General features: G+C 33.8%; 2 protein-coding genes across 2 annotated transcripts; one reads left to right on the top strand and one right to left on the bottom strand.

Moving 5' to 3' along the window:
* The first annotated feature begins 45 nt into the window (after positions 1 to 45).
* LOC6035707 (protein TEX261) lies at positions 46 to 7,233 on the top strand. Its single transcript, XM_038252896.1, has 5 exons — positions 46 to 369; positions 443 to 744; positions 812 to 881; positions 939 to 980; positions 6,915 to 7,233. Exons 1-5 carry the CDS (start codon positions 300 to 302, stop codon positions 7,028 to 7,030), a joined length of 600 nt encoding a protein of 199 aa, XP_038108824.1. The 5' UTR covers positions 46 to 299; the 3' UTR covers positions 7,031 to 7,233.
* On the bottom strand, positions 6,841 to 8,232 carry LOC6035706 (ribose-5-phosphate isomerase). Its single transcript, XM_001845786.2, has 2 exons — positions 7,703 to 8,232; positions 6,841 to 7,640 (listed from the first exon to the last, which is right to left on the bottom strand). The coding sequence occupies exons 1-2, from the start codon at positions 8,129 to 8,131 to the stop codon at positions 7,251 to 7,253; spliced, it is 819 nt and encodes a 272-aa protein (XP_001845838.2). The 5' UTR covers positions 8,132 to 8,232; the 3' UTR covers positions 6,841 to 7,250.
* Between the last annotated feature and the right edge of the window lie 13,951 nt (positions 8,233 to 22,183).

The following is a 22,183-nucleotide window of genomic DNA, read 5'->3' as shown; positions in this document are numbered from 1 at the left end:
CCGCTGTCAGTTTTGTGTCGCTGCTCCGCGCTTTTGTTGTGACATTTCTCGCTGTCATCGGCGCTCGCGCGACGACTGTTTTGATGATGATGCGCCTGCGACGATAATCGCCCGCCCGGACTTCCAACATCGCATTTTTCCTCGGTCGGACGCGATTCTGTGATAAGTTTTTCTTTTCCTCTCCTCTGTAAAAATGGCTTTCTAAAGTGTAAATTTGGTGGACAAGTGAAGTAGCTTCACGTGGTAAAGTGTGTTTTCTCAAACTGTAAGCAATATACGCGGTTCGGAAAAGGGAAAAGATGACGTTCCTCAGCTTGCTCAGCTACTTTTCGCTGCTGGTGCAGATTTGCTTCGTGACTGTTTCGATAGGTTCGTATGGGGGACAGGGGGCGGGGGATTGTCCTGGCCCGGTTCCAATATCTATCTGTCCTTGCCCTTGCAGCTGCTGGCCTCTACTACCTGGCCGAGCTGGTGGAAGAGTACACGGTCACGGCGAAAAAGGTCATCACCTGGTTGGTGGTCGGGTCCGTGGCGCTGTACGTCGTGTTTATCTTCACCGAGCGCTTCTCCTGGACTATGGTGCTGTGTGGCCTGGGAGCTCAAGCCCTGCACGCGGCCATCCTGAAGAATTTCCCCTACGTCAAGTTCATGTCGCCGAGCTTTCTCGGCGCCATCGTACTTCTGCTTTTGAACCATTACTTGGCGTTCATTTATTTCCAGCAGCAGTACCATCCCTTTGCCGAGGTAATAGGATTAGCGCTGTTTTGTTTAAGAATTTGTTTAATAATTGCTTTTTTTGCTTTTTCCGCAGGTAATGGCGTACTTTACCCTCGCCCTATGGCTGGTTCCCTTTGCGTTGTTTGTTTCGCTGTCGGCTAATGGTAATTTACTAAATTCTGAACTTTGCTAACAGGAATTAATGTATTTCGATGTTTCAGATAACGTGTTGCCCACCAGCAACGAGAGGACACCCTTACTCAGTGAGTATTCTTTTATTACAACTTTGAATTTAGAACATCGCGGGAAAATGTTTATTTGCGATTGTCCACGCACCATACAAAAAAGATCTGTTTTGTATGAAAATTGTCCACGGCTGTCCAGCGACTTAACGAAATCGGTATCTCTGAACCATTCGCTGTACTACTCGAATGGAGTGAGAGGGAGAGCAAAGAGAGAGTGTTCAATAGCGTTGTGCTCGTGAGGACTGAGCCTTTTTGTACACCCTTACCAAAAAAATCATGATTTTTTGAGTTCCAAATCCCACTTTTCATACGATTTTTTGAGTTCAACCCATATAACCATTTGATTCTATGACAATTTCCGGAATTACATTTCCCGGAATGGACGTTTTCCGGAATGGACATTATCCGGAATGGACGTTTTCCGGAATGGACGTTATCCGGAATGGACATTATCCGGAATGGACGTTATCCGGAATGAAATTTCCCGGAATGGACGTTTCCCGGAATGGACATTTCCCGGAAAATTAGTTTTTTTATATTACCTGATATGAGAATGAATGAAATCTTGCCTACTCGCTTACTTGTGGTTAAGAATTATTTAGTTTGTACCCCGTTTGTTTCACCTAGTCACATTGAAGGAACTCGATATTTTTTTTAAACAATATGAATAATAAATACATGAATGATAAAAAGAAAGTGAAATGATCGGACATGAACAACAGAAGCAAGCGTTGACTATTGAAACAATACTTTATCAACCACCACGAGATGTAACAATGTAGATCGATAGATATTAGACAAACACTAGATGTTTTTAACATTCTTTCAATATGTTGTTATGTAAGAATTTTCTCTTCTTTTGTTAATCATTTGACTTATGTGACTAAATTCTACCAAATTTTACTTTAAAGCAGAATGATTATTTTCAAAGAAGGGGAAATCCTAAAGAAAATAAAAAGCTTTTCAGAAAATCAATGTGTAATGTGGCCTGTCAAGAAAATAAATAGCTTGAGTGTATTTATAAAGAATGAAAAACCTCAAGGAAGTACACACTATTACACATTAGTATTTTTATTTTCTAGAGGTTTTCCCTTCTTGAAAATAATCATTCTGCTTTATAATAAAATTTGGTAGAATTTAGTCACAAAAGTCAACTGATTAACACAAGAAGGGAAATCTCTTACACGAAATTCCATCACATCGATTAAAGATCGTGTATTTTAAAAGAAGGGAAATCCTCTAGAAAAAAAAGCTTTCAGAAAATCAATGTATAATGTGTATTTTCTTGAGGTTTTCCCTTCTTTTAAAATACACGATCTTTAATCGATGTGATGGAATTTCGTGTAAGAGATTTCCCTTCTTGTGTTAATCAGTTTACTTTTGTGACTAAATTCTACCAAGTTTTATTATAAAGCAGAATGTTTATTTTCAAAGAAGGGAAAATCTCTAGAAAATAAACAGCTTTTCAGAACATCAATGTATAATATGTACTTCCTTGAGGTTTTCATTCTTTAGAAATACACTCAAGCTTTTTATTTTCTAGAGGTTTTCCTTCTTTGAAAATAATCATCCTGCTTTATAGTAAAATTTGGTAGAATTTAGTCACAATAGTTAACTGATTTACACAAGAAGGAAATCTCTTACGCGAAATCCCATCACATTGATAAAAGTTCGTGTATTTTTAAAGAAGGGAAAATCTCAAGAAAATACACGGTAAACATTGATTTTCTGAAAAGCTTTTCATTTTCTAGAGGTTTTCCCAAGGTTGTCCCTTCTTTGAAAATAAACATTCTGCTTTATAGTAAATAAAAATAAAATGAATTGTTCGCTCTACAGCATTGCCTTGACGTTATCGATTGCGAGATTCCTACTCGAAACTAGGTGTCCGAAGGCAATTACAAACCTCGTTTTACACCTGAGCTACCATCCACCCCGGGATTCGAACTGACGACTTTTGGATTGTGAGTTCAACTGCCTACCAGCGACTCTACCGAGGCAGGACCCAGAGAGACGACTCCTACACCTGGACTGAGCTATCGATCTAACCTCTAGGTTAGACCGGGGCAAACATTTACTTCCCCGTCCGAAGGCATGATCAGACAAATCTCGTCTCGAAAAATGCCACCACCGGGACCGTCTAGAATCGAACCCAGGCAGACTGGGTGAGAGGCAACTTCGATTACCCCTGCACCACGGTTGCCGGACTCTGCTTTATAGTGCAGAAGCCTTTAATGAAAACTAGGTAAAATTTAGTTGAATTAACAAGAGAAGGGAAAATTCTTATATAAAATCCCATTACTTTGATGAAAGATCGCGTGTTTTTAAAGAAGGGAAAACCTCAAAAAAGTACACATTATACATTGAATTTCTGAAAAGCTTTTTATTTTCTTGAGGTTTGCCCTTCTTTGAATACTTACTAAAAATTGGTAGAATTTATTCACAAAAGTCAACTGACTAACAAAAGAAGGAAAATTCTTAAGTAACAACACATTGAAAGAATGTTGAAAACATCTAGTGTTTGTCTAATATCTATCGATCTACATTGTTACATCTCGTGGTGTTAGTGTCCGAAAATTTTACTTTCTTTTTAGCATTCATGTTGTCAAAATATCGAGTTCCTTAAATGTGACTAGGTCAAACCAACGGGGTACAAACTAAATAATTCTTAACCACAAGTAAGCGAGTAGGCAAGATTCCATTCATTCTCATATCAGGTAATATAAAAAAAACTAATTTTAGGGGAAATGTCCATTCCGGGAAACGTCCATTCCGGGAAATTTCATTCCGGATAACGTCCATTCCGGATAATGTCCATTCCGGATAACGTCCATTCCGGAAAACGTCCATTCCGGGAAATGGAATTCCGGAAATTGTCATAGAATCAACCATTTTTATGGTTGTAGTACCTGAACTCAAAAAATCGTATGAAAAGTGGGATTTGGAACTCAAAAAATCATGATTTTTGGTAAGGGTGTACCGAAATTGCGATCATCTTTCCCATGACTGCATTCAAATGATTGTTGCATTCAATTTACGCAACAACGCACGAGCAAGAAGAAAAGAAACTTTTAAAGTTCAGAAAGTAAAAAAAAAAGAGAGAGCATGTGCCTTTATGGCAAGCGGCTGCTTGAGTGTCAAGCTCTGTTTTGTTCATTTCAACTTCGTTTGCTGACGGTCGCTTCAAAATGAAGACCATGACCACCGTTGTGTGGAAATTCAAATTTCGCTGTCGATGATGACTGATAGACTGTAAGCATGTCAAGCAAAACAATAGGTCTCTTTCCGTATTCGCAGAATTGGGTCCTGAAATTGGGCTTAAATTGTTGATATTATTTTTGCAACGATAAAGCTTATTTTTCTGAGTACAATGACCCTTTGTACAACCGTAAAGGATTTACAATGGATTTTTAAATCAATTTTGAAAAAATAATTTTGCGGCCCTTCTTGACAGTAAAGCTTGTTCCAAGGGGACCATAATTAATCCATCGAAAAAATGTTATCTTGTCAAATTATTTTTTTGTATTAACATGAAAAAAAGTGATCAGGAATTGTTTTTAATCGTGTTTTTACCGATGTACATACAAAATTACATAGGGCTTTAGGACGATATTGCTAAATTTCTGCAGCCAGCAAACATATTAGAAGTTTCAAGTGATCGGTCGGAAATTGAACCTAAACCTTTCGCTTATGAAGCGGAAGCCATAACCACCAATCTTAACTCCGCAGAATTCTATTTTAACCGAACAGGACAGGCAGCACAATGAAAGCCATTCATTGCCGGCCGCTCCCACCATTTACTGGGGAAGGAATAAGGATTCGGAGCACGGGAAGTGTTGATGCTAAAATTACTTATAAAAAGGTAGCGAAACTGCAGGCTCTTTTCCCCAACCCTATTATGGAACTCGATCAAATTGACCGTTTGACCCAATTCGATCGAATTTATACAACAAAGTTTTGAATCGCGTTGAGTTGGTAATTGTGAAGGGTAAAGGCCAGGGAGTCGCCGTAAACAAGCGTTATGACCATTGCACAGTAGGGTGCCCAGAATATGGGACTTTTTTTCAAAACCTCGCTCCACAAGCTGAATATTGTTCCTTGACCTATTTTAGGACTCTGGGCCAAATATGAGCAAAATCGGTAATCGTTTACCCATTGGTACTCAGAGGTGAAGTTTGTATGGGAAAAACCGAAAAAATGTATGGAAAACCCAAGTTTCTTACGGTTTGGTCTGCTCGGTGCGCTACTTGCATCCAAATATTCCCAAAAGTAAGATTCTTTTTGAAAATTAAATGCTCTACAACTTTGTAGAACATACCAAAACTGTAAAACTCGTTCCTGAAAAGTTATTAGCGATTTAAAAAAATCATTTTTGTATGAAAAACATTTTTTTCACCAACTTTAGGCTCGGGTATCAATGGGTTAATCTCATCCAATTTCGCTCAAAAATTACACAGATGCTTAAAATAACCCAAAAAACCGTTTTCCGCTTGTGCAGCAGGGGGTCATTTTTTTTTCTGGGCACCCTATTGCACAGTGGTCCGAAACCGAAATCTAGCGTGACAAAATTGATAGCGGCCACACGTTAAGATTTAGAGCTTTGGTGTCTTCGGGACAAATGAGCAGGGTCAATAGGGGCATGTTTTGGTATGGTGGACATTAGGGTGGTCCAAATTTTAGGGTGGTTCAGAATTTTTATTTTGGCTAGATGACGAGATAACGCTTTGGTGTCTTCAGAAAAGTTGTAGAGAACACCATTCTGAGCAACTTTGCTCAAGAACACAAAGCTCTATCTTCAAACGGGAAGTTTCTAGAGCCATTTTTGTAATTTAGGAAGTTTTTATGAAAAAATGAGTTTTTTGAATTTATCAACTCAGGCTTGTGTCGTAGCGAGTTGAAGTCTTCTAGACATTTGTAGAGCTTATCAAAACACACATGTATCTTCTAAGAGAGCAAAAATCGGACCTTTTAAACGCAAGTTATAGCCAAAATACGACTAAAAAGACGCCATTTTGAAATGTGAATAACTCGAAAAGGTGGTAGAGTTTGACCTCGCTCTTAGAAGCTTCTGAAAGTTCACATTTTAGAGTACATTTGCTGAAAATATCTCGGGCGTCTTTTTTGTTTTACTTATTTAAACTAAATTTGAAAAAAGATCATTTTTTAATCGTTTTTTGCCCATAACTTTTGATAGAATTGAGCAAAATTCATTTTTCAAGAATAAAAATGTTCATTTTGACAAGCTCTACAATTGTCTAGAAGGGCTCAAAAATGTACAAAACGATCTAGTGGTTTTGGCTGAAATATATCAGGAATAAATTTAATTATTTTGTTGATGCCTGCATTGATGATGCATTGGCATATGGGTGATTACCTGGAAAATTTTTGTTCTCAAGCCAAACTATCGGAAGCTGCTGTTAAGATAATTCCATAAAGATTTTGCCATGTATTTGTTTGTTTGTTTGCCGTAGTCTAATATCTCCTTTAATATTGAAATTTGTAAATTTTTAATTTTAGCGATATTTATTTCCAAAATTGTTGAATTCCCTTTTTTTATATTTTAATGTTTGTCTTTTCAAAATACTAGATATTCGAAGTTTTGGATTTCTGATTTTTTTAAATATATTTTTGAGTTTGTAAATATTTGAGTAGCTGTGTTTTGAATTTTTGTGTTAACACATTTCAGAATTCTAAGGAGGAACGAACCAGAGATGTAAAATGGCTTGATTTGACACTAAGGAATAAAAGGGCAAAATTCTAGTGAAATTTAGAAAACTTAAAAATGTAATCTTTGAATCTGATTAACTTGTGATTTGGCATTCAATCCTCTTACTAAATGTTTCTAGGAAATTTCTTTGTCAGAAGATTAAAAAAATAAATTATTCTCTGAAATTTTGCATTGATGATTAATATTTCCATATTAAATAATAATTTCATTCTTATCTCGTACCCCAGGTGACAACGACATCGTGACAAACTACTTCTCCAGCCGGAAGAAGCTCGGTCTGCTTTCGCTCTTCAACTACGCTAAGGAATCGCTGCTGCCGGAGCGCAACAAGAAGGCATTTTAGATTCTTACTACGATCTACCTGTTCATCAACCCATTTCCCTCCTCGGCGCCATATTCTTCTCTTCGAGTCATCATTGGCTGTTAATTTTGTTTTCGCTTTCGCTTTTGTTACATATATTTATTGAGGATAGTGCGAAAAAGTAAGTTGAAAAACAAAAAGACATACACGAAATCGTGGAAAATAAACTTTGAGTGAGAATTGTATACGATCCTGGGAGAGTTTAGGCACTTCGTTCGATGACCGATCCATCCGCCAGTCCAAAGTACGCTTTGGTGGCCATTTTGACAAACAGTCCCGTCTCCACCACCCCCGGGATCATCATAATGTCCCGGTTGATTTCGTCCCACCCGTTCACGATCGTGTCGGGGAAGTGCCAGTCGAGGATAAAGTTTCCGTTGTCCGTTACGACCGGACCGGCCTTGGCAACGGCCATCCGCAGCTGCAACTTTCCACCGAACTTGGCCGCGATGCGATCCCGGATGGGCACGTACGCCATCGGGACGACCTCGACGGGGATTCCCTTTTTGTACTGCTCGCCGAGCCGCTTGGAGTCCTTCGTGTAGTCCGCGATCACAATCAGCTGGGCGGCGCACGAAGCCACGATCTTTTCCTGCAATTAATCAAGCTTCATAAACATCCAATTTCGACGTGGGACTACACCCCGACCCCCACCTGCAGCAAACATCCGCCACCGCCCTTGATCAGCACCATGTCCGCGTCCACCTCGTCCGCCCCGTCAATCGCACAGTCAATACGCGGGTTCTGCTCCAGATCTCCCAACACCAGCCCGGCGTCAATAATCAGCTGCCTCGCCTGGAAGCTCGTCGGAATGCACACCAACCGCAGCCCCTCAGCCTTAACCCGTTCGGCCAACCGCTGGACGGCGTACACCACGGTGGAACCACTTCCGACGCCCACCACCGTGTCGTTCCGGACGTACTCGTCGACCGCCTTGAACGCGGCAATCTTCTTGGCCTGCTCCAGAGACATCGCAGAGCGGGATGATGTTGAGAAGCACTTGAAAACTTGTTTGCTGGAGCAGTTTATGTAACTTTTAGCTATCGTCGAACCAACAGGAGCGATTAATAGCTGCCTCAACATGGAACCGCGAATTTTCGGTGTAAGGGTATGTAAATCAAAATGCAAAATGAAAGTGCAAGTTGTTTTATGCCATGTGCTTGTGTACAACACAAAACTTCTTGTTATCACCTACGGTGGTGGTGGTTTTATTCGCGTTTGATCTTTAACCCTCGGTAGGTTCATATTTGAGTTGTTACCGTCGAAATAATTTTAAATTAAAACTTGCTTTATGTGATTAATTTAAACTTTAAGCAGAGTTCCTGTATGGACATAAAACTTATTCAATTATTTTATATGCATTCTATTTACCCAATAAAAAACAGATAAAAAAAACAAGCCATAGTCATGGAAAAAATGCTATTGACACTAGGTAGTTCAGTTTTTTTTGCAATCATAGCTTTTCAAAAAATGTATGATTTTACGAAAACAAACAAAAATCTTTTAAAAATAATTGTACCAGGCCATTTGAAAATAAAATTACGCTTTTAAGTTCATGTAACCCTTCCCAAATATTTTTTCATGAGCATGAGAGACAACCCATGGTTGCCCCTGCGTTGCTGAACAGTAACGTAATAACCTTTCAGCACTACTGATCATAGGCTTCGACTATCAAGTGGTGTTTCCCTTATCAACAGCATGTATGAATGCGCCGATTGCCATGATTGCCAAAACTAGATCAGTTGCGATTGGCCACCAACGGCGCCCGCCATGTCAGTTTGTAGATCTCAATTTTGAGGGACGGGAATGTTAGCTAGCGCAGGTTGCTACTAGGGCAGCTGATTTACTCTGTGCTTACGCCCCACAAGCGCCAGGAACCTGAAAATGTGTTAGTAGGATAGGGTGTTTGGTCAGGATTCATCATAGAAGATGATGATGTGACCCAAAATCATAGTGTTTGTTGAAAGGTATTATATTTTATTCTCAAGGCAAACAATCGGATGCTGCGGATGAGACTGTTGTTAATGTTTTAATGAAATGGTTTAATCTTAGACAGCCGGCTGTGGAAAGATAAAACGTCGTCGATAAAACCAAGATCATTTGTAATTAAAGAATGAAGAATTTAACAGTATGAATTTTAAATTGAGATGTTTTTACGAAGTGAACGACGAGCTGAAATGCAGGGTTGTTACGGACGGCGCGGACCGCGCGGATGGCGCGGATGGCGCGTATCGCGCGGATCTGGCGCGGATTTGCTGGCTAATTTTGCTCAGGCGCGGATTTCGCGCGGATAGCAATTTTGATAAACAAAATAATTGAGAACGATAGAATTTCTTTCAAATTACAAAGGAAAATATTATTACGAATAAAATAAATTCAATCTTTTTCGTTGAGTGCGAAAACATTGTTAGTTGTTGATGAAGAAAATTTTCTTCTTAAATTATTGATTGTTTTTTTCTTAATACGAAACTTTGAAATAATCTTCAAGGAGCGATTTTTTTAATGTATTGAGATTTGTTATATAAATTTAACATAACATTACAACTCATTATTTTTAAAACATCTGCTTAACAATTCAAAAAAATACCAATTTTATTAAAATCAAAATAACAAAATTCGAAAAAATTACAGAATTTTAAAAAATTGAAGCTATTGTAGGGATTATGGGTTGCAGGATTGAATATGTAATAAATTATTAAATGAGTATTTATTGTAAGATTGATATAATTCATAAATAAGAGTTAAGAGCGCACCAAAAAGTGCGCACCTTCATGAATATTGCCTTGTTAGCTAATCGTGGATTGAGTGCGAGAGCGCGCTAGCGAGCTGCGAGAGAGAACAACGAGCGAGAAAACAACGAGATGCGCGCGGCCGGCGAAAGAGAGAATGAAGATTGTCAAATCAGTTTTGTGGTTAATTTCTGTGGAATAAGACGTGTTGTTTGTTGATTGCAAAATATCTGTGTTTTTATTATAAAAAAGTCCCCGATCACGACAATGGCACAGTCCGGTAAGTCGAACCTTTTTGATTCATGAAAGATCATTTGTTTTGCTTGAATTGTTGTGTTGTGAAATCCAACAGTTTTGTTTACCTGCCAGGAAGCAGGTCAAAATTTCGCTTTGTTGTTGTGCCTGTGTTTTGAAACAGGTAGATTTTTGCTTGAACTTGTTATTTGAAATTGATGAAAGGCATAAAACTATCTGCGATAATTGACGGTCTTGAATTTAATGAATGATTTGCTTGTTGTTGTGATATTGGGAACGAATGTTTTGTTTTGAAGTAGTAAGTTTGGCTTTTCGTTGTGATAATTGAAAACCAATGTTTTATTCTAAGTTTATGCAGGAATTTGAAGGCAAATAATTTGCTCAAGATTTGATTGTTTTTGTACAATCACATTTTTGCTTTAGATTTGATTGTTGTTGTTTTGATTGACGACCAATGTTTTGTTTTTAATTTGATGCAATGTTTAATCGTTGTTGTGGAAATTGAACTCCAATGTTTTGTTACGAATTAGACTTCAATTTTTTCTTATTTTTGTGATTGATGAAAATCAATATTTTGTTTATAATTTGACAAAAGATTTGACAAGATTGTGGAAATTGAAAATCAATAATTCTTTATAAATTAAATGGAGGATTAGTTTGCGATTGAAGGTAGATAATTTGTTTTTAATTTAGTTATTGTTTTGGTAATTGAAATCAAATTTGTTGTTTGAATTTTATTGTTGTTATTATAATTGACGACCAATGTTTTGAATTTGATGCAAAATTTGATTGTTATGGATTGTTGTTATTATTGATGATCATGATCATTATTTTTATTTTTATTTTGGATTGGATGCTGGTTACTTTGGCAATTGAAGACCAATGTTTATTTTTGAATAAGATAAATATTTGCTTCTTGTTAGTTTTGTTTTAAATTTAATGAAAGATATGCTTGTTGTGGCAATGACTTGATGCAAAGTCCAATAAAATCACAAATAACAAAATTTACAGGTTTAATTTTGATTGAAAGATTTGATTGTTGATGAGGGAATTAAAGACCAATGTTTTGTTATGATAAGATGACAAATTTGCTTATTTTTGCGATAAATGAAAACCAATATTTTGTTTCGAGTAAGATACGAGGTTTGATTGATATTGTGGTAATCGAAAACCAGGTATTATTTTGAATATGATGATAGATTTGCTTTTTGTTGTGGCCAATCGAAGGCCAAGATTTGTTTTCTGAATTTGAGTATTGTTATTATAGAACGGTATTTTTACTCGGTTTTAAATTTCATGCAATATTTGATTGTTATTTTATGGTGGGCAATTTTGAGTTTTAAATTTGACGCAATATTCGATTGTTTATATGGTAATTGATGACCAATGATTTGTTTTGAAGTTGATGCAAAATTTGATTATTAATTTTATGGTTAATGAAAATGTTTAGTTCTCATTTGAATGAAGATTTGATTGTTGTTATTATTGACGATAAATTTTTACTGTGAATTTGATGCAATATTAGATTGTTGCTTGATGCTGTGGAAATGGAAAACTAGCGTTTTAGAATTCTAATGAAAATTTTATAGATTTATGCAGAAATTGACAAACAATGTTTTGCTTTGAAATTTGATTTGAGCAACGTTTTTTTGCCGTTTTAATTGATTAGTCATAGTTAATTTTGAAGTCTCTTCTTTGTTGGAGCCTGACAGACCTCTGCGATGGTAGTCAGAAAAAAGTCTCCTCTGTGTTGGAGCCTGACAGACCTCTACGATGGTAGTCAGAAAAAAGTCTCCTCTGTGTTGGAGCCTGACAGACCTCTGCGATGGTAGTCAGAAAAAGTCTCCTCTGTGTTGGAGCCTGACAGACCTCTGCGATGGTAGTCAGAAAAAGTCTCCTCTGTGTTGGAGCCTGACAGACCTCTGCGATGGTAGTCAGAAAAAGTCTCCTCTGTGTTGGAGCCTGACAGACCTCTGCGATGGTAGTCGGAAAAAGTCTCCTCTGTGTTGGAGCCTGACAGACCTCTGCGATGGTAGTCAGAAAAAGTCTCCTCTGTGTTGGAGCCTGACAGACCTCTGCGATGGTAGTCAGAAAAAGTCTCCTCTGTGTTGGAGCCTGACAGACCTCTGCGATGGTAGTCAGAAAAAGTCTCTTCTGTGTTGGAGCCTGACAGACCTCTGCGATGGTAGTAGGAAAAAGTCTCTCTGTGTTGGAGCCTGACAGACCTCTACGATGGTAGTCAGAAAAAGTCTCCTCTGTGTTGGAGCCTGACAGACCTCTGCGATGGTAGTCAGAAAAAGTCTCCTCTGTGTTGGAGCCTGACAGACCTCTGCGATGGTAGTCAGAAAAAGTCTTTGTTTCGAGTAAGATACGAGGTTTGATTGATATTGTGGTAATCGAAAACCAGGTATTATTTTGAATATGATGATAGATTTGAATCGAAGGCCAAGATTTGTTTTCTGAATTTGAGTATTGTTATTATAGAACGGTATTTTTACTCGGTTTTAAATTTCATGCAATATTTGATTGTTATTTTATGGTGGGCAATTTTGAGTTTTAAATTTGACGCAATATTCGATTGTTTATATGGTAATTGATGACCAATGATTTGTTTTGAAGTTGATGCAAAATTTGATTATTAATTTTATGGTTAATGAAAATGTTTAGTTCTCATTTGAATGAAGATTTGATTGTTGTTATTATTGACGATAAATTTTACTGTGAATTTGATGCAATATTAGATTGTTGCTTGATGCTGTGGAAATGGAAAACTAGCGTTTTAGAATTCTAATGAAAATTTTATAGATTTATGCAGAAATTGACAAACAATGTTTTGCTTTGAAATTTGATTTGAGCAACGTTTTTTTGCCGTTTTAATTGATTAGTCATAGTTAATTTTGAAGTCTCTTCTTTGTTGGAGCCTGACAGACCTCTGCGATGGTAGTCAGAAAAAAGTCTCCTCTGTGTTGGAGCCTGACAGACCTCTACGATGGTAGTCAGAAAAAAGTCTCCTCTGTGTTGGAGCCTGACAGACCTCTGCGATGGTAGTCAGAAAAAGTCTCCTCTGTGTTGGAGCCTGACAGACCTCTGCGATGGTAGTCAGAAAAAGTCTCCTCTGTGTTGGAGCCTGACAGACCTCTGCGATGGTAGTCAAAAAAGTCTCCTCTGTGTTGGAGCCTGACAGACCTCTGCGATGGTAGTCGGAAAAGTCTCCTCTGTGTTGGAGCCTGACAGACCTCTGCGATGGTAGTCAGAAAAAGTCTCCTCTGTGTTGGAGCCTGACAGACCTCTGCGATGGTAGTCAGAAAAAGTCTCCTCTGTGTTGGAGCCTGACAGACCTCTGCGATGGTAGTCAGAAAAAGTCTCTTCTGTGTTGGAGCCTGACAGACCTCTGCGATGGTAGTAGGAAAAAGTCTCTCTGTGTTGGAGCCTGACAGACCTCTGCGATGGTAGTCAGAAAAAGTCTCCTCTGTGTTGGAGCCTGACAGACCTCTGCGATGGTAGTCAGAAAAAGTCTCCTCTGTGTTGGAGCCTGACAGACCTCTGCGATGGTAGTCAGAAAAAGTCTCCTCTGTGTTGGAGCCTGACAGACCTCTGCGATGGTAGTCAGAAAAAGTCTCCTCTGTGTTGGAGCCTGACAGACCTCTGCGATGGTAGTCAGAAAAAGTCTCCTCTGTGTTGGAGCCTGACAGACCTCTGTGATGGTAGTCAGATAAAAAAATGAACAATCTGTGCTGGAGTTCTTTGCGAAAGCAGTCAGATAACAATCTCCTCGATAAAGGAACCCGACAGACTTTTGTGATGATTTTTGCCTTCCTCACCTTACTGAGGAAAGGCTATAAAATCACTCGGAAAATGAACTTTTTAATTAGACCTCCTAGACCTACCTTCATTTGTACATATCGACTCAGAATCACCAACTGAGCAAATGTCTGTGTGTTTGGCTGTATGTAGACATGTGTACCAAATCAATGTCACTAGAATATCTCGTCACAGGTTCAACCGATTTTGGCCGGAACGGTTTTAATCGATACGTTTTAACGTCCCCTAAGTTGCTATTTAAATTCATGCAGTTTTATCATGCATTTAAAAAGTCATGTTAAAAAAACCGTTTCATATTAAATTAAAATTATGGTAAAAAGTGTGGTTTTTCATGAAACTCTCACATGTTATATATTTTTAGAAAGCATATGAGAAGACCTTTTAGGTAAAGTAAGAATTTTCAAGATCTGACTTACCTATCTTAAATTACAAGCAGTTTAAAAATGGTCTGAATTCACATAACCTCAACTGGTCGGGTCTGATCGCCACGAAAAAGCCGTGTAGAGGGATGCCTTTTTCCTCAAAGGCCGTGTCTGTATAATTTTGATAAAAAGTCTGTACACAAAAAATAATGTAAATTTGGAAGCTGTAATTTTGGAAGGGTGAATATTACCTCTTTTATGATGTAATTTTACCTCAATTTAGACTGAAAAAGTGACATTACACCAGAAAAGTGGTAAAATTACACATTTTCAGAGGTAAAATTACACCTTTTTCTGACATAAGAGATGTACCCCTTCCCAGATGTAATATTACCATGATTTTTTTTTTTCTGTGTAGGTAGTCTGTTAATTTATTAGGAGCTCTGGTGCTGCGATCACGTTAGGGGAGATCAATAAACCATGTGGACACTTTAGGCGGGTTGGAATCACTCTATAAATGAAAGGAAGGCACCAACCTCCTAAAGGTGGATTATGTAACGTTTTTTTAAAATAACTTCGCAGAAGGAGCCTTATGGATTTTACAAATACATTGTTCAGTAAATTTTTTCATTCAATTAAGGACCGTCTTTAACATCACAAAAGAAATTGACCTAAGAAAATTAATAAATAAATTTAAATGTGAAAGTGAGCACTTTTTGGTATCCACAGATAAAGCAATATGTATTTTGGCGTTATGTCTGTGAACTACCTAAAAAAATGATTTTAAATTCATCGAATAGGACTAAAACGGTTGTCACTATTACTAAAACTGGAGTTTTCCTCTCTTGAAAGATAAACCTCTAAATCAGCGATTCTCAACGGGGGTACCGGGCCTACTTGATTTACACGGTAGGGGGCCAGCCTAGAAGAAGGTTGAGAATCGCTGCTCTAAATTGAAAGACGCTAATGATTAAGTATTCCATATTGATAGTTGTTATGGTTAATTGTTACTTTAATCGATTTACTCAGCTGTGATACAAAAGTTGCTTGAAACCCAACATTATTTCACAGGGAAGTAAAAATTTAAGTAATCGTTAACATGAACATTACATTATTAGTTAAAAAATGTAAAATAATACACTTAATAATTAATTTGATGCATTTTTAAATAATAAATAAAGGAATGATTAATCATCAGAAATGCTTGAAATATAATTTAAAGTGTGAGAGCGTTGCGTCACAAGAGAAAATAATACAAATATTTGAATTTTAATTTTGAATTGAGAAGTATGAGTGACAATTTGAGCAACAAAAAAAAACATTATTTAAAAAAACACTAGGAAATATTTAAATTTATTTTTCAATGTAATATCTGTTATTTGTATCAAAATGGTTCAAAATCATTCATTAATTTCGATAAAAATTATATTTTAACACTGTATCATTTTATTGAGTTAAAAAAAAAACTTTCAAAATTTTAGTATGGTAAATACATCAAAAATCAATTAAGAGAAACATTATTTTGAAATAAATTAAAGAAACTTTGGGGTTCTTTAATCGATTGTACTTAATTATGAAACCAAACTTTTTCAAATTACATAACAGGAGTTTATCAGCAAAGAAAAAGTTTAAATTTTAAATAAGAAAAGAAATTATTGACAGGGATCGTAAAGATCGTGATTAAAAAAAATTAAGTTTCTGTGAACAATCTACTCAAGTAATATATCAAAGTTGCTTGGAACTCATTTTACATTACGAGAAAAATAAAACAAAATATTTAAAAATAAAACATTAAAAAAATCTTTCAGTTGTTTTTAGATAAGCAAGATACGTTTTGAAGGAATTTATGGTTAGGATATTGTCTCCTCCGTGTTGGAGCCTGACAGACCTCTGCGGTGGTAGTTTGAAAAATGTTTCGCCTGAGCTGGAACCCTTTGAGATAGTAGTCAGATTGCAATCTATACATCTATGCATTACAAGAATAATTGAATAAAATATGTTTTTTGTTGTTATCTGATAAGCACAGTACATTTTGAAGGTATATATAAATAAAATGACCTTAAACATTGTTTTGATCATGATTAAATGTAACATTGAATAATCTAATCTACGGTAATATCAACAGTGCTTGAATACATACCTTTAGCTACAATAAATACAATTTGAAGAGAAAATTAATTTGACATATAATAGAAATCGAATATAGCGGAACTGCATTTATTTCAGTTTATATATTTTATTTTTATTGCAACAATTTACCACATGATTTTGTTTTATTCATTAGAATAATATTTTCTGAACTATGTTTTGTTTCAAGATAAACAAAAATATTATTAAGTAGACACAACAGAGAAAAAAAAACTATTCGGTAAAAACTATTCTTTGTCTGGTTAAAAGATCGCGTAAGTGGATATTTATAGAAAGTACAAAATTTTTAATATAAAAGTTGAAAAATGTTGATACTACCATGCATTTACAGAACAAAATCGTTAAATCGGTAAAAAATGTTTTTTTCAGAAAGCTTTTGTGGCAAGAATTAACAACATTTGATTTTATTTTTTATAAAAAAGTTTTTGTGCAGCAAAGCACATTTTGAGCATTAATTGAATTATTTATATTATTGTTGCAATTTGCTTCATTTATTGATATTGCTTTTCAAGAAATCATCTTAAACTTAAATATGGACTGTTTTTTTTATTTTATAAAAGTGTACCGGTACTGATGAAAACAAATTCTTCGAAAATATTACTGATTTTGCATTTTAGTAATTTTTGCCATGATTTATTAACAAGTTCAAAATTAGTTAAAATGTGGTAATTTTTGATACAATCTTAAGCGGTTTATGCACATCGGAAGGAACCGGTCAAGAAAAAATTCAAATGGGCAGCAGTAGAAGCGAAAGCAAGCCAGATAGGGTGAAGAAAAACCCTAAGAAAACGCTCCCTCTCCTTTGTTCTACTGTTCGTGAAGCTGTTTCTTGACCCCTTTCCTTCCGATCTCCATGCTAGTCTTTATTTTAAAAAAAATTGTTTGTTTTAGCTGTACAGCTTGGTTGGGAATAAGTTACAGAAAAGTACAGATAAAAATATTGAAAATGAGGAAGGCTTGAAGATCCATCTTGGGTGTTTTTGGGTATTAAGCACAAACATATACTTTTCGTCACGTTTGCATTTAACATTACCTAAAATCAGTTTATGTTTACCTTCAAGTCCCGTCTAGTGGATCAATCGGACGTGGCACTGGGCTTGGGCTCATAATCCATAGATCGGTTTGAACTCCGTTTCGGGCGCACATAAATTCAAAGTGTAAATTTGAGTAAAAACAATATCTGTGCCTGTCATAGTTTTTGTTTTAGATTTTTTTTTAAAATAAGATAAATAAATTACCACATTGTATATATTTTTAGAAATGCTTATTCTTTGTTTTTTTATGGTACACATAAATTTAAAACTTCAAAAACGCCAGTATTATGCTTCATTTGTTATTAAAGTCAGCAACACGTTAGATTTTTGAATTTAGAACACATTGTTTTATATTTCATATTCACAAAATGATGATAAATAAAAATAATGTGATTCCATTTAATTCGTAATGTTTAAAAAAAAATTGCTTTTGAATTTGAATTACTATTTTTTTAAATCGTGTTGTGTTGTTTCAGCAATGTTTGTAAAATTTGCTTTTTAATTTTAAATTACATAAAATTCAAAGAAAATCAGGTAAACAATCTCTAATCTCGTATTGCATAAAAAATTGATAAACCTGCATTTATTTGAGAAATATTTGTGGTTTTTGTTTTTCTCCTCGTTTTTTTTTCTTATATTTTCAGGTGTTTTAAATTTTCAACCTCATCAGCGCATTCCATTTTCTACAACTTCTACGATCGGATGTCAGCCTCTCGGACAACATAGATGAAACATTTCGAAGACTGCGCTTTCGTATTTAGATCAGCATGAAAACATAGTCGAGGAACCCGACGAAAATCTTTTAGGAAATAAAAAAAAACATTAATTGATTTAGCATTCATGCAATTTTTCTGTTAGGAATTATGATTGATATTCGTCATATTGAGAGTAGAAAAGAGGGAGAATGTAGGGATTATGGGTTGCAGGATTGAATATGTAATAAATTATTAAATGAGTATTTATTGTAAGATTGATATAATTCATAAATAAGAGTTAAGAGCGCACCAAAAAGTGCGCACCTTCATGAATATTGCCTTGTTAGCTAATCGTGGATTGAGTGCGAGAGCGCGCTAGCGAGCTGCGAGAGAGAACAACGAGCGAGAAAACAACGAGATGCGCGCGGCCGGCGAAAGAGAGAATGAAGATTGTCAAATCAGTTTTGTGGTTAATTTCTGTGGAATAAGACGTGTTGTTTGTTGATTGCAAAATATCTGTGTTTTTATTATAAAAGAAAGTCCCCGATCACGACAGCTATGAAACTTAGTAGATTTTCTAATTTTTTTTAAATATAAAAATTAAAATTTTAAAATTTTTGATTTATTGAAAAAATAAAAAAAATGTTGCCACTCTGATTCAGGTAGAATTGATTCTACTCCCAATTATCACAACATGACGAAATCCACTTAGAAATCTGCTAAAATCTCCGTCTAAAAGCGAAATGTAATGTTAAAATTAAAAAAATAAGAAATCTGAAATTCAACAATTTGTAATTTCAGAATTTACATATTCAAATAATAAAAAAAAATAGAATTCATAATTCGAATTTGTCAAAACATTACAGACTAAAAAAACGTAAAAAAACGAATTATTAAATTGAAAAATTACGAAAATATTACCATTGATTTTTTTTGTTAATTTTATTTTTTTAAAAAAGTTCTTAAGTTATCAAATTATTAAATTATTAAATTATTAAATTATTAAATTATTAAATTATTAAATTATTAAATTATTAAATTATTAAATTATTAAATTATTAAATTATTAAATTATTAAATTATTAAATTATTAAATTATTAAATTATTAAATTATTAAATTATTAAATTATTAAATTATTAAATTATTAAATTATTAAATTATTAAATTATTAAATTATTAAATTATTAAATTATTAAATTATTAAATTATTAAATTATTAAATTATTAAATTATTAAATTATTAAATTATTAAATTATTAAATTATTAAATTATTAAATTATTAAATTATTAAATTATTAAATTATTCAATTATTAAATTAATAAATTATTAAATTATTAAATTATTAAATTATTAAATTATTAAATTATTAAATTATTAAATTATTAAATTATTAAATTATTAAATTATTAAATTATTAAATTATTAAATTATTAAATTATTAAATTATTAAATTATTAAATTATTAAATTATTAAATTATTAAATTATTAAATTATTAAATTATTAAATTATTAAATTATTAAATTATTAAATTATTAAGTTATTAAATTATTAAATTATTAAATTATTAAATTATTAAATTATTAAATTATTAAATTATTAAATTATTAAATTATTAAATTATTAAATTATTAAATTATTAAATTATTAAATTATTAAATTATTAAATTATTAAATTATTAAATTATTAAATTATTAAATTATTAAATTATTAAATTATTAAATTATTAAATTATTAAATTATTAAATTATTCAATTATTAAATTAATAAATTATTAAATTATTAAATTATTAAATTATTAAATTATTAAATTATTAAATTATTAAATTATTAAATTATTAAATTATTAAATTATTAAATTATTAAATTATTAAATTATTAAATTATTAAATTATTAAGTTATTAAATTATTAAATTATTAAATTATTAAATTATTAAATTATTAAATTATTAAATTATTAAATTATTAAATTATTAAATTATTAAATTATTAAATTATTAAATTATTAAATTATTAAATTATTAAAGTATTAAATTATTTAATTATTTAATTATTAAATCATTAAATTATTTAATTATTTAATTATTTAATTATTTAATTATTTAATTATTTAATTATTTAATTATTTAATTATTTAATTATTTAATTATTTAATTATTTAACTATTTAATTATTTAATTATTTAATTATTTAATTATTTAATTATTTAATTATTTAATTATTTAATTATTGAATTATTGAATTATTTAATTATTTAATTATTAAATCATTAAATCATTAAATTTTCAAATTATTATTTTATTTTTTGCCATTTTCTTAGTTCGGATCATTTTCGGAGTCATTTTTAGATTAGAGAAATTTAGAGAAGAAAATTATAGAAATTTCGTGTTTCGATTTTCCAGAGTAAAGTTTTGGCGAGAATTATCAAGTACTTAATCCCTAGATTGTATAATTTGGTGATTTATTTTATGGTTTTAATTTTTTTTAAATCTTCGAATTTAATTTTTTTTTTTCTGAATTTGTTTTTAAAGCAACGATATTTAAAGTGTTGCAAAAAAAAAAATGCTAATATTGTTTCAGAAATGGCAAAAAAGGTTCCATTTGGTACAGGTGGGATATGAATCCACAACTGATCAACGGTACTGATCCAAATGCCTTCTGTATTATTCTTTTTTCGTTTAAAATTGCATTCATTATGTTACTCTCTTCTATGTTTGTTGCGGTTTTTTTTTATATGGCGCGGATTTCGCGCGGATTGGGTTTTGAAGTCGGCGCGGATATGGCGCGGATTTTTTCTCGGCTTTTCCGTAACAACCCTGGAAATGGTATCCTAAGGTTTTATTGTTGTTGCACACCGACGACGAACGCGAAAAATCTTGCAACCCGCGAAAAAACGAAAAACACACCGACGACGAACGCCAAAAAAATCCCGCGACCCGGCAGAAAAGAATCTCAAATCGAACTCTGTAACCCTTCCCAAATATTTTTTCAAAAGATTTAAAAATTTCATTGAAAACACGAGTGCATTAAACGCATTAATATGCAATTTTCACTATATTTATGAAATAAGTTTGTCATCAGCCAAATATTTGCAGCGGCCTAACTAAAAACAGTGAGTCAAATATTTGTCCGTACCCCCCCGTACGGGAAATGTTTGTGATATAAAAGTACATAAAATTCGATTAAAGTGCCATGTTTTATACATCAATCGACGCGGCAGAATGTCCTCTTTAAGACACTGTCATTGGATTTGCAAAAAACTTTTTCTTGAAAAATACAAAAATTGTTTACTGAAAAAAGTCAAAAAAAGAGGTCAAATAATTGTCCGTACCCCTAGTAAAAGTACAAAATCTGATCGATTTAAGTGAATTCATTTATGAAATGTTGTTTCAGTGTCAAATACTAGTACCTTTAGCCAGTTTGTGACAACTTTGAACTTCTGATAAGTTTGTTTAGTTAATTTATATTAAAAATTGGATTAAATTTAGTTTTTTAAAGTAAAACTTGTCAAAACATTAGTTTATAAACAACTATTTTTATAAAATTGCTGTTTGCCGTAAAATTAGTGTTTTCAATTTAGCGTATAAATCTTTTTTCTATTTTGTTCCCACCTCTACATTATCATCTTGAAATAAAGCTACCTTAAGTTTTTACTTGTCGCTCGCACAGAAAGGACGCGCGTTTTTTCTTCTCTGCCGAAATTTGATGTGAAAAATACAGTCCACTAGAAAATCGCGAAGTTTTTTGAGAACATTTGGTCCTTCAAGGCCGGATCACTGAAGTAGTGTCCGGGAGTGAAAAAAGACGGATTGACCGGTGGGAAAATCCGAATCGAACGTTCGCGAGCGAAGTGTTTGCGAGTGAAGGCGTGGGGCGCGGGGCGTAGCACCCACGCGCGAAAAAGGTGCTTTATTCCGGAAGTCAGTGGACGGGCGGCTGTAGAGCAGTCCTAAAAGAAACGTTTGACGGTTCCGGAAGAAAAAAAAGTGCGAAAACCGACCCTTGGGGTCCGCGTGTGAAAAAGTGCTAAAAAGACTTCCGGAGTGGTTCGTTGGGCGTAGGAGCCACGCGGCGAGAAAGACTCT

Source organism: Culex quinquefasciatus, chromosome 2 (assembly GCF_015732765.1).
Source record: "Culex quinquefasciatus strain JHB chromosome 2, VPISU_Cqui_1.0_pri_paternal, whole genome shotgun sequence".
Classification (NCBI taxonomy): Eukaryota; Metazoa; Arthropoda; class Insecta; order Diptera; family Culicidae; genus Culex; species Culex quinquefasciatus.
This window is presented reverse-complemented; position numbering and strand designations above follow the sequence as displayed.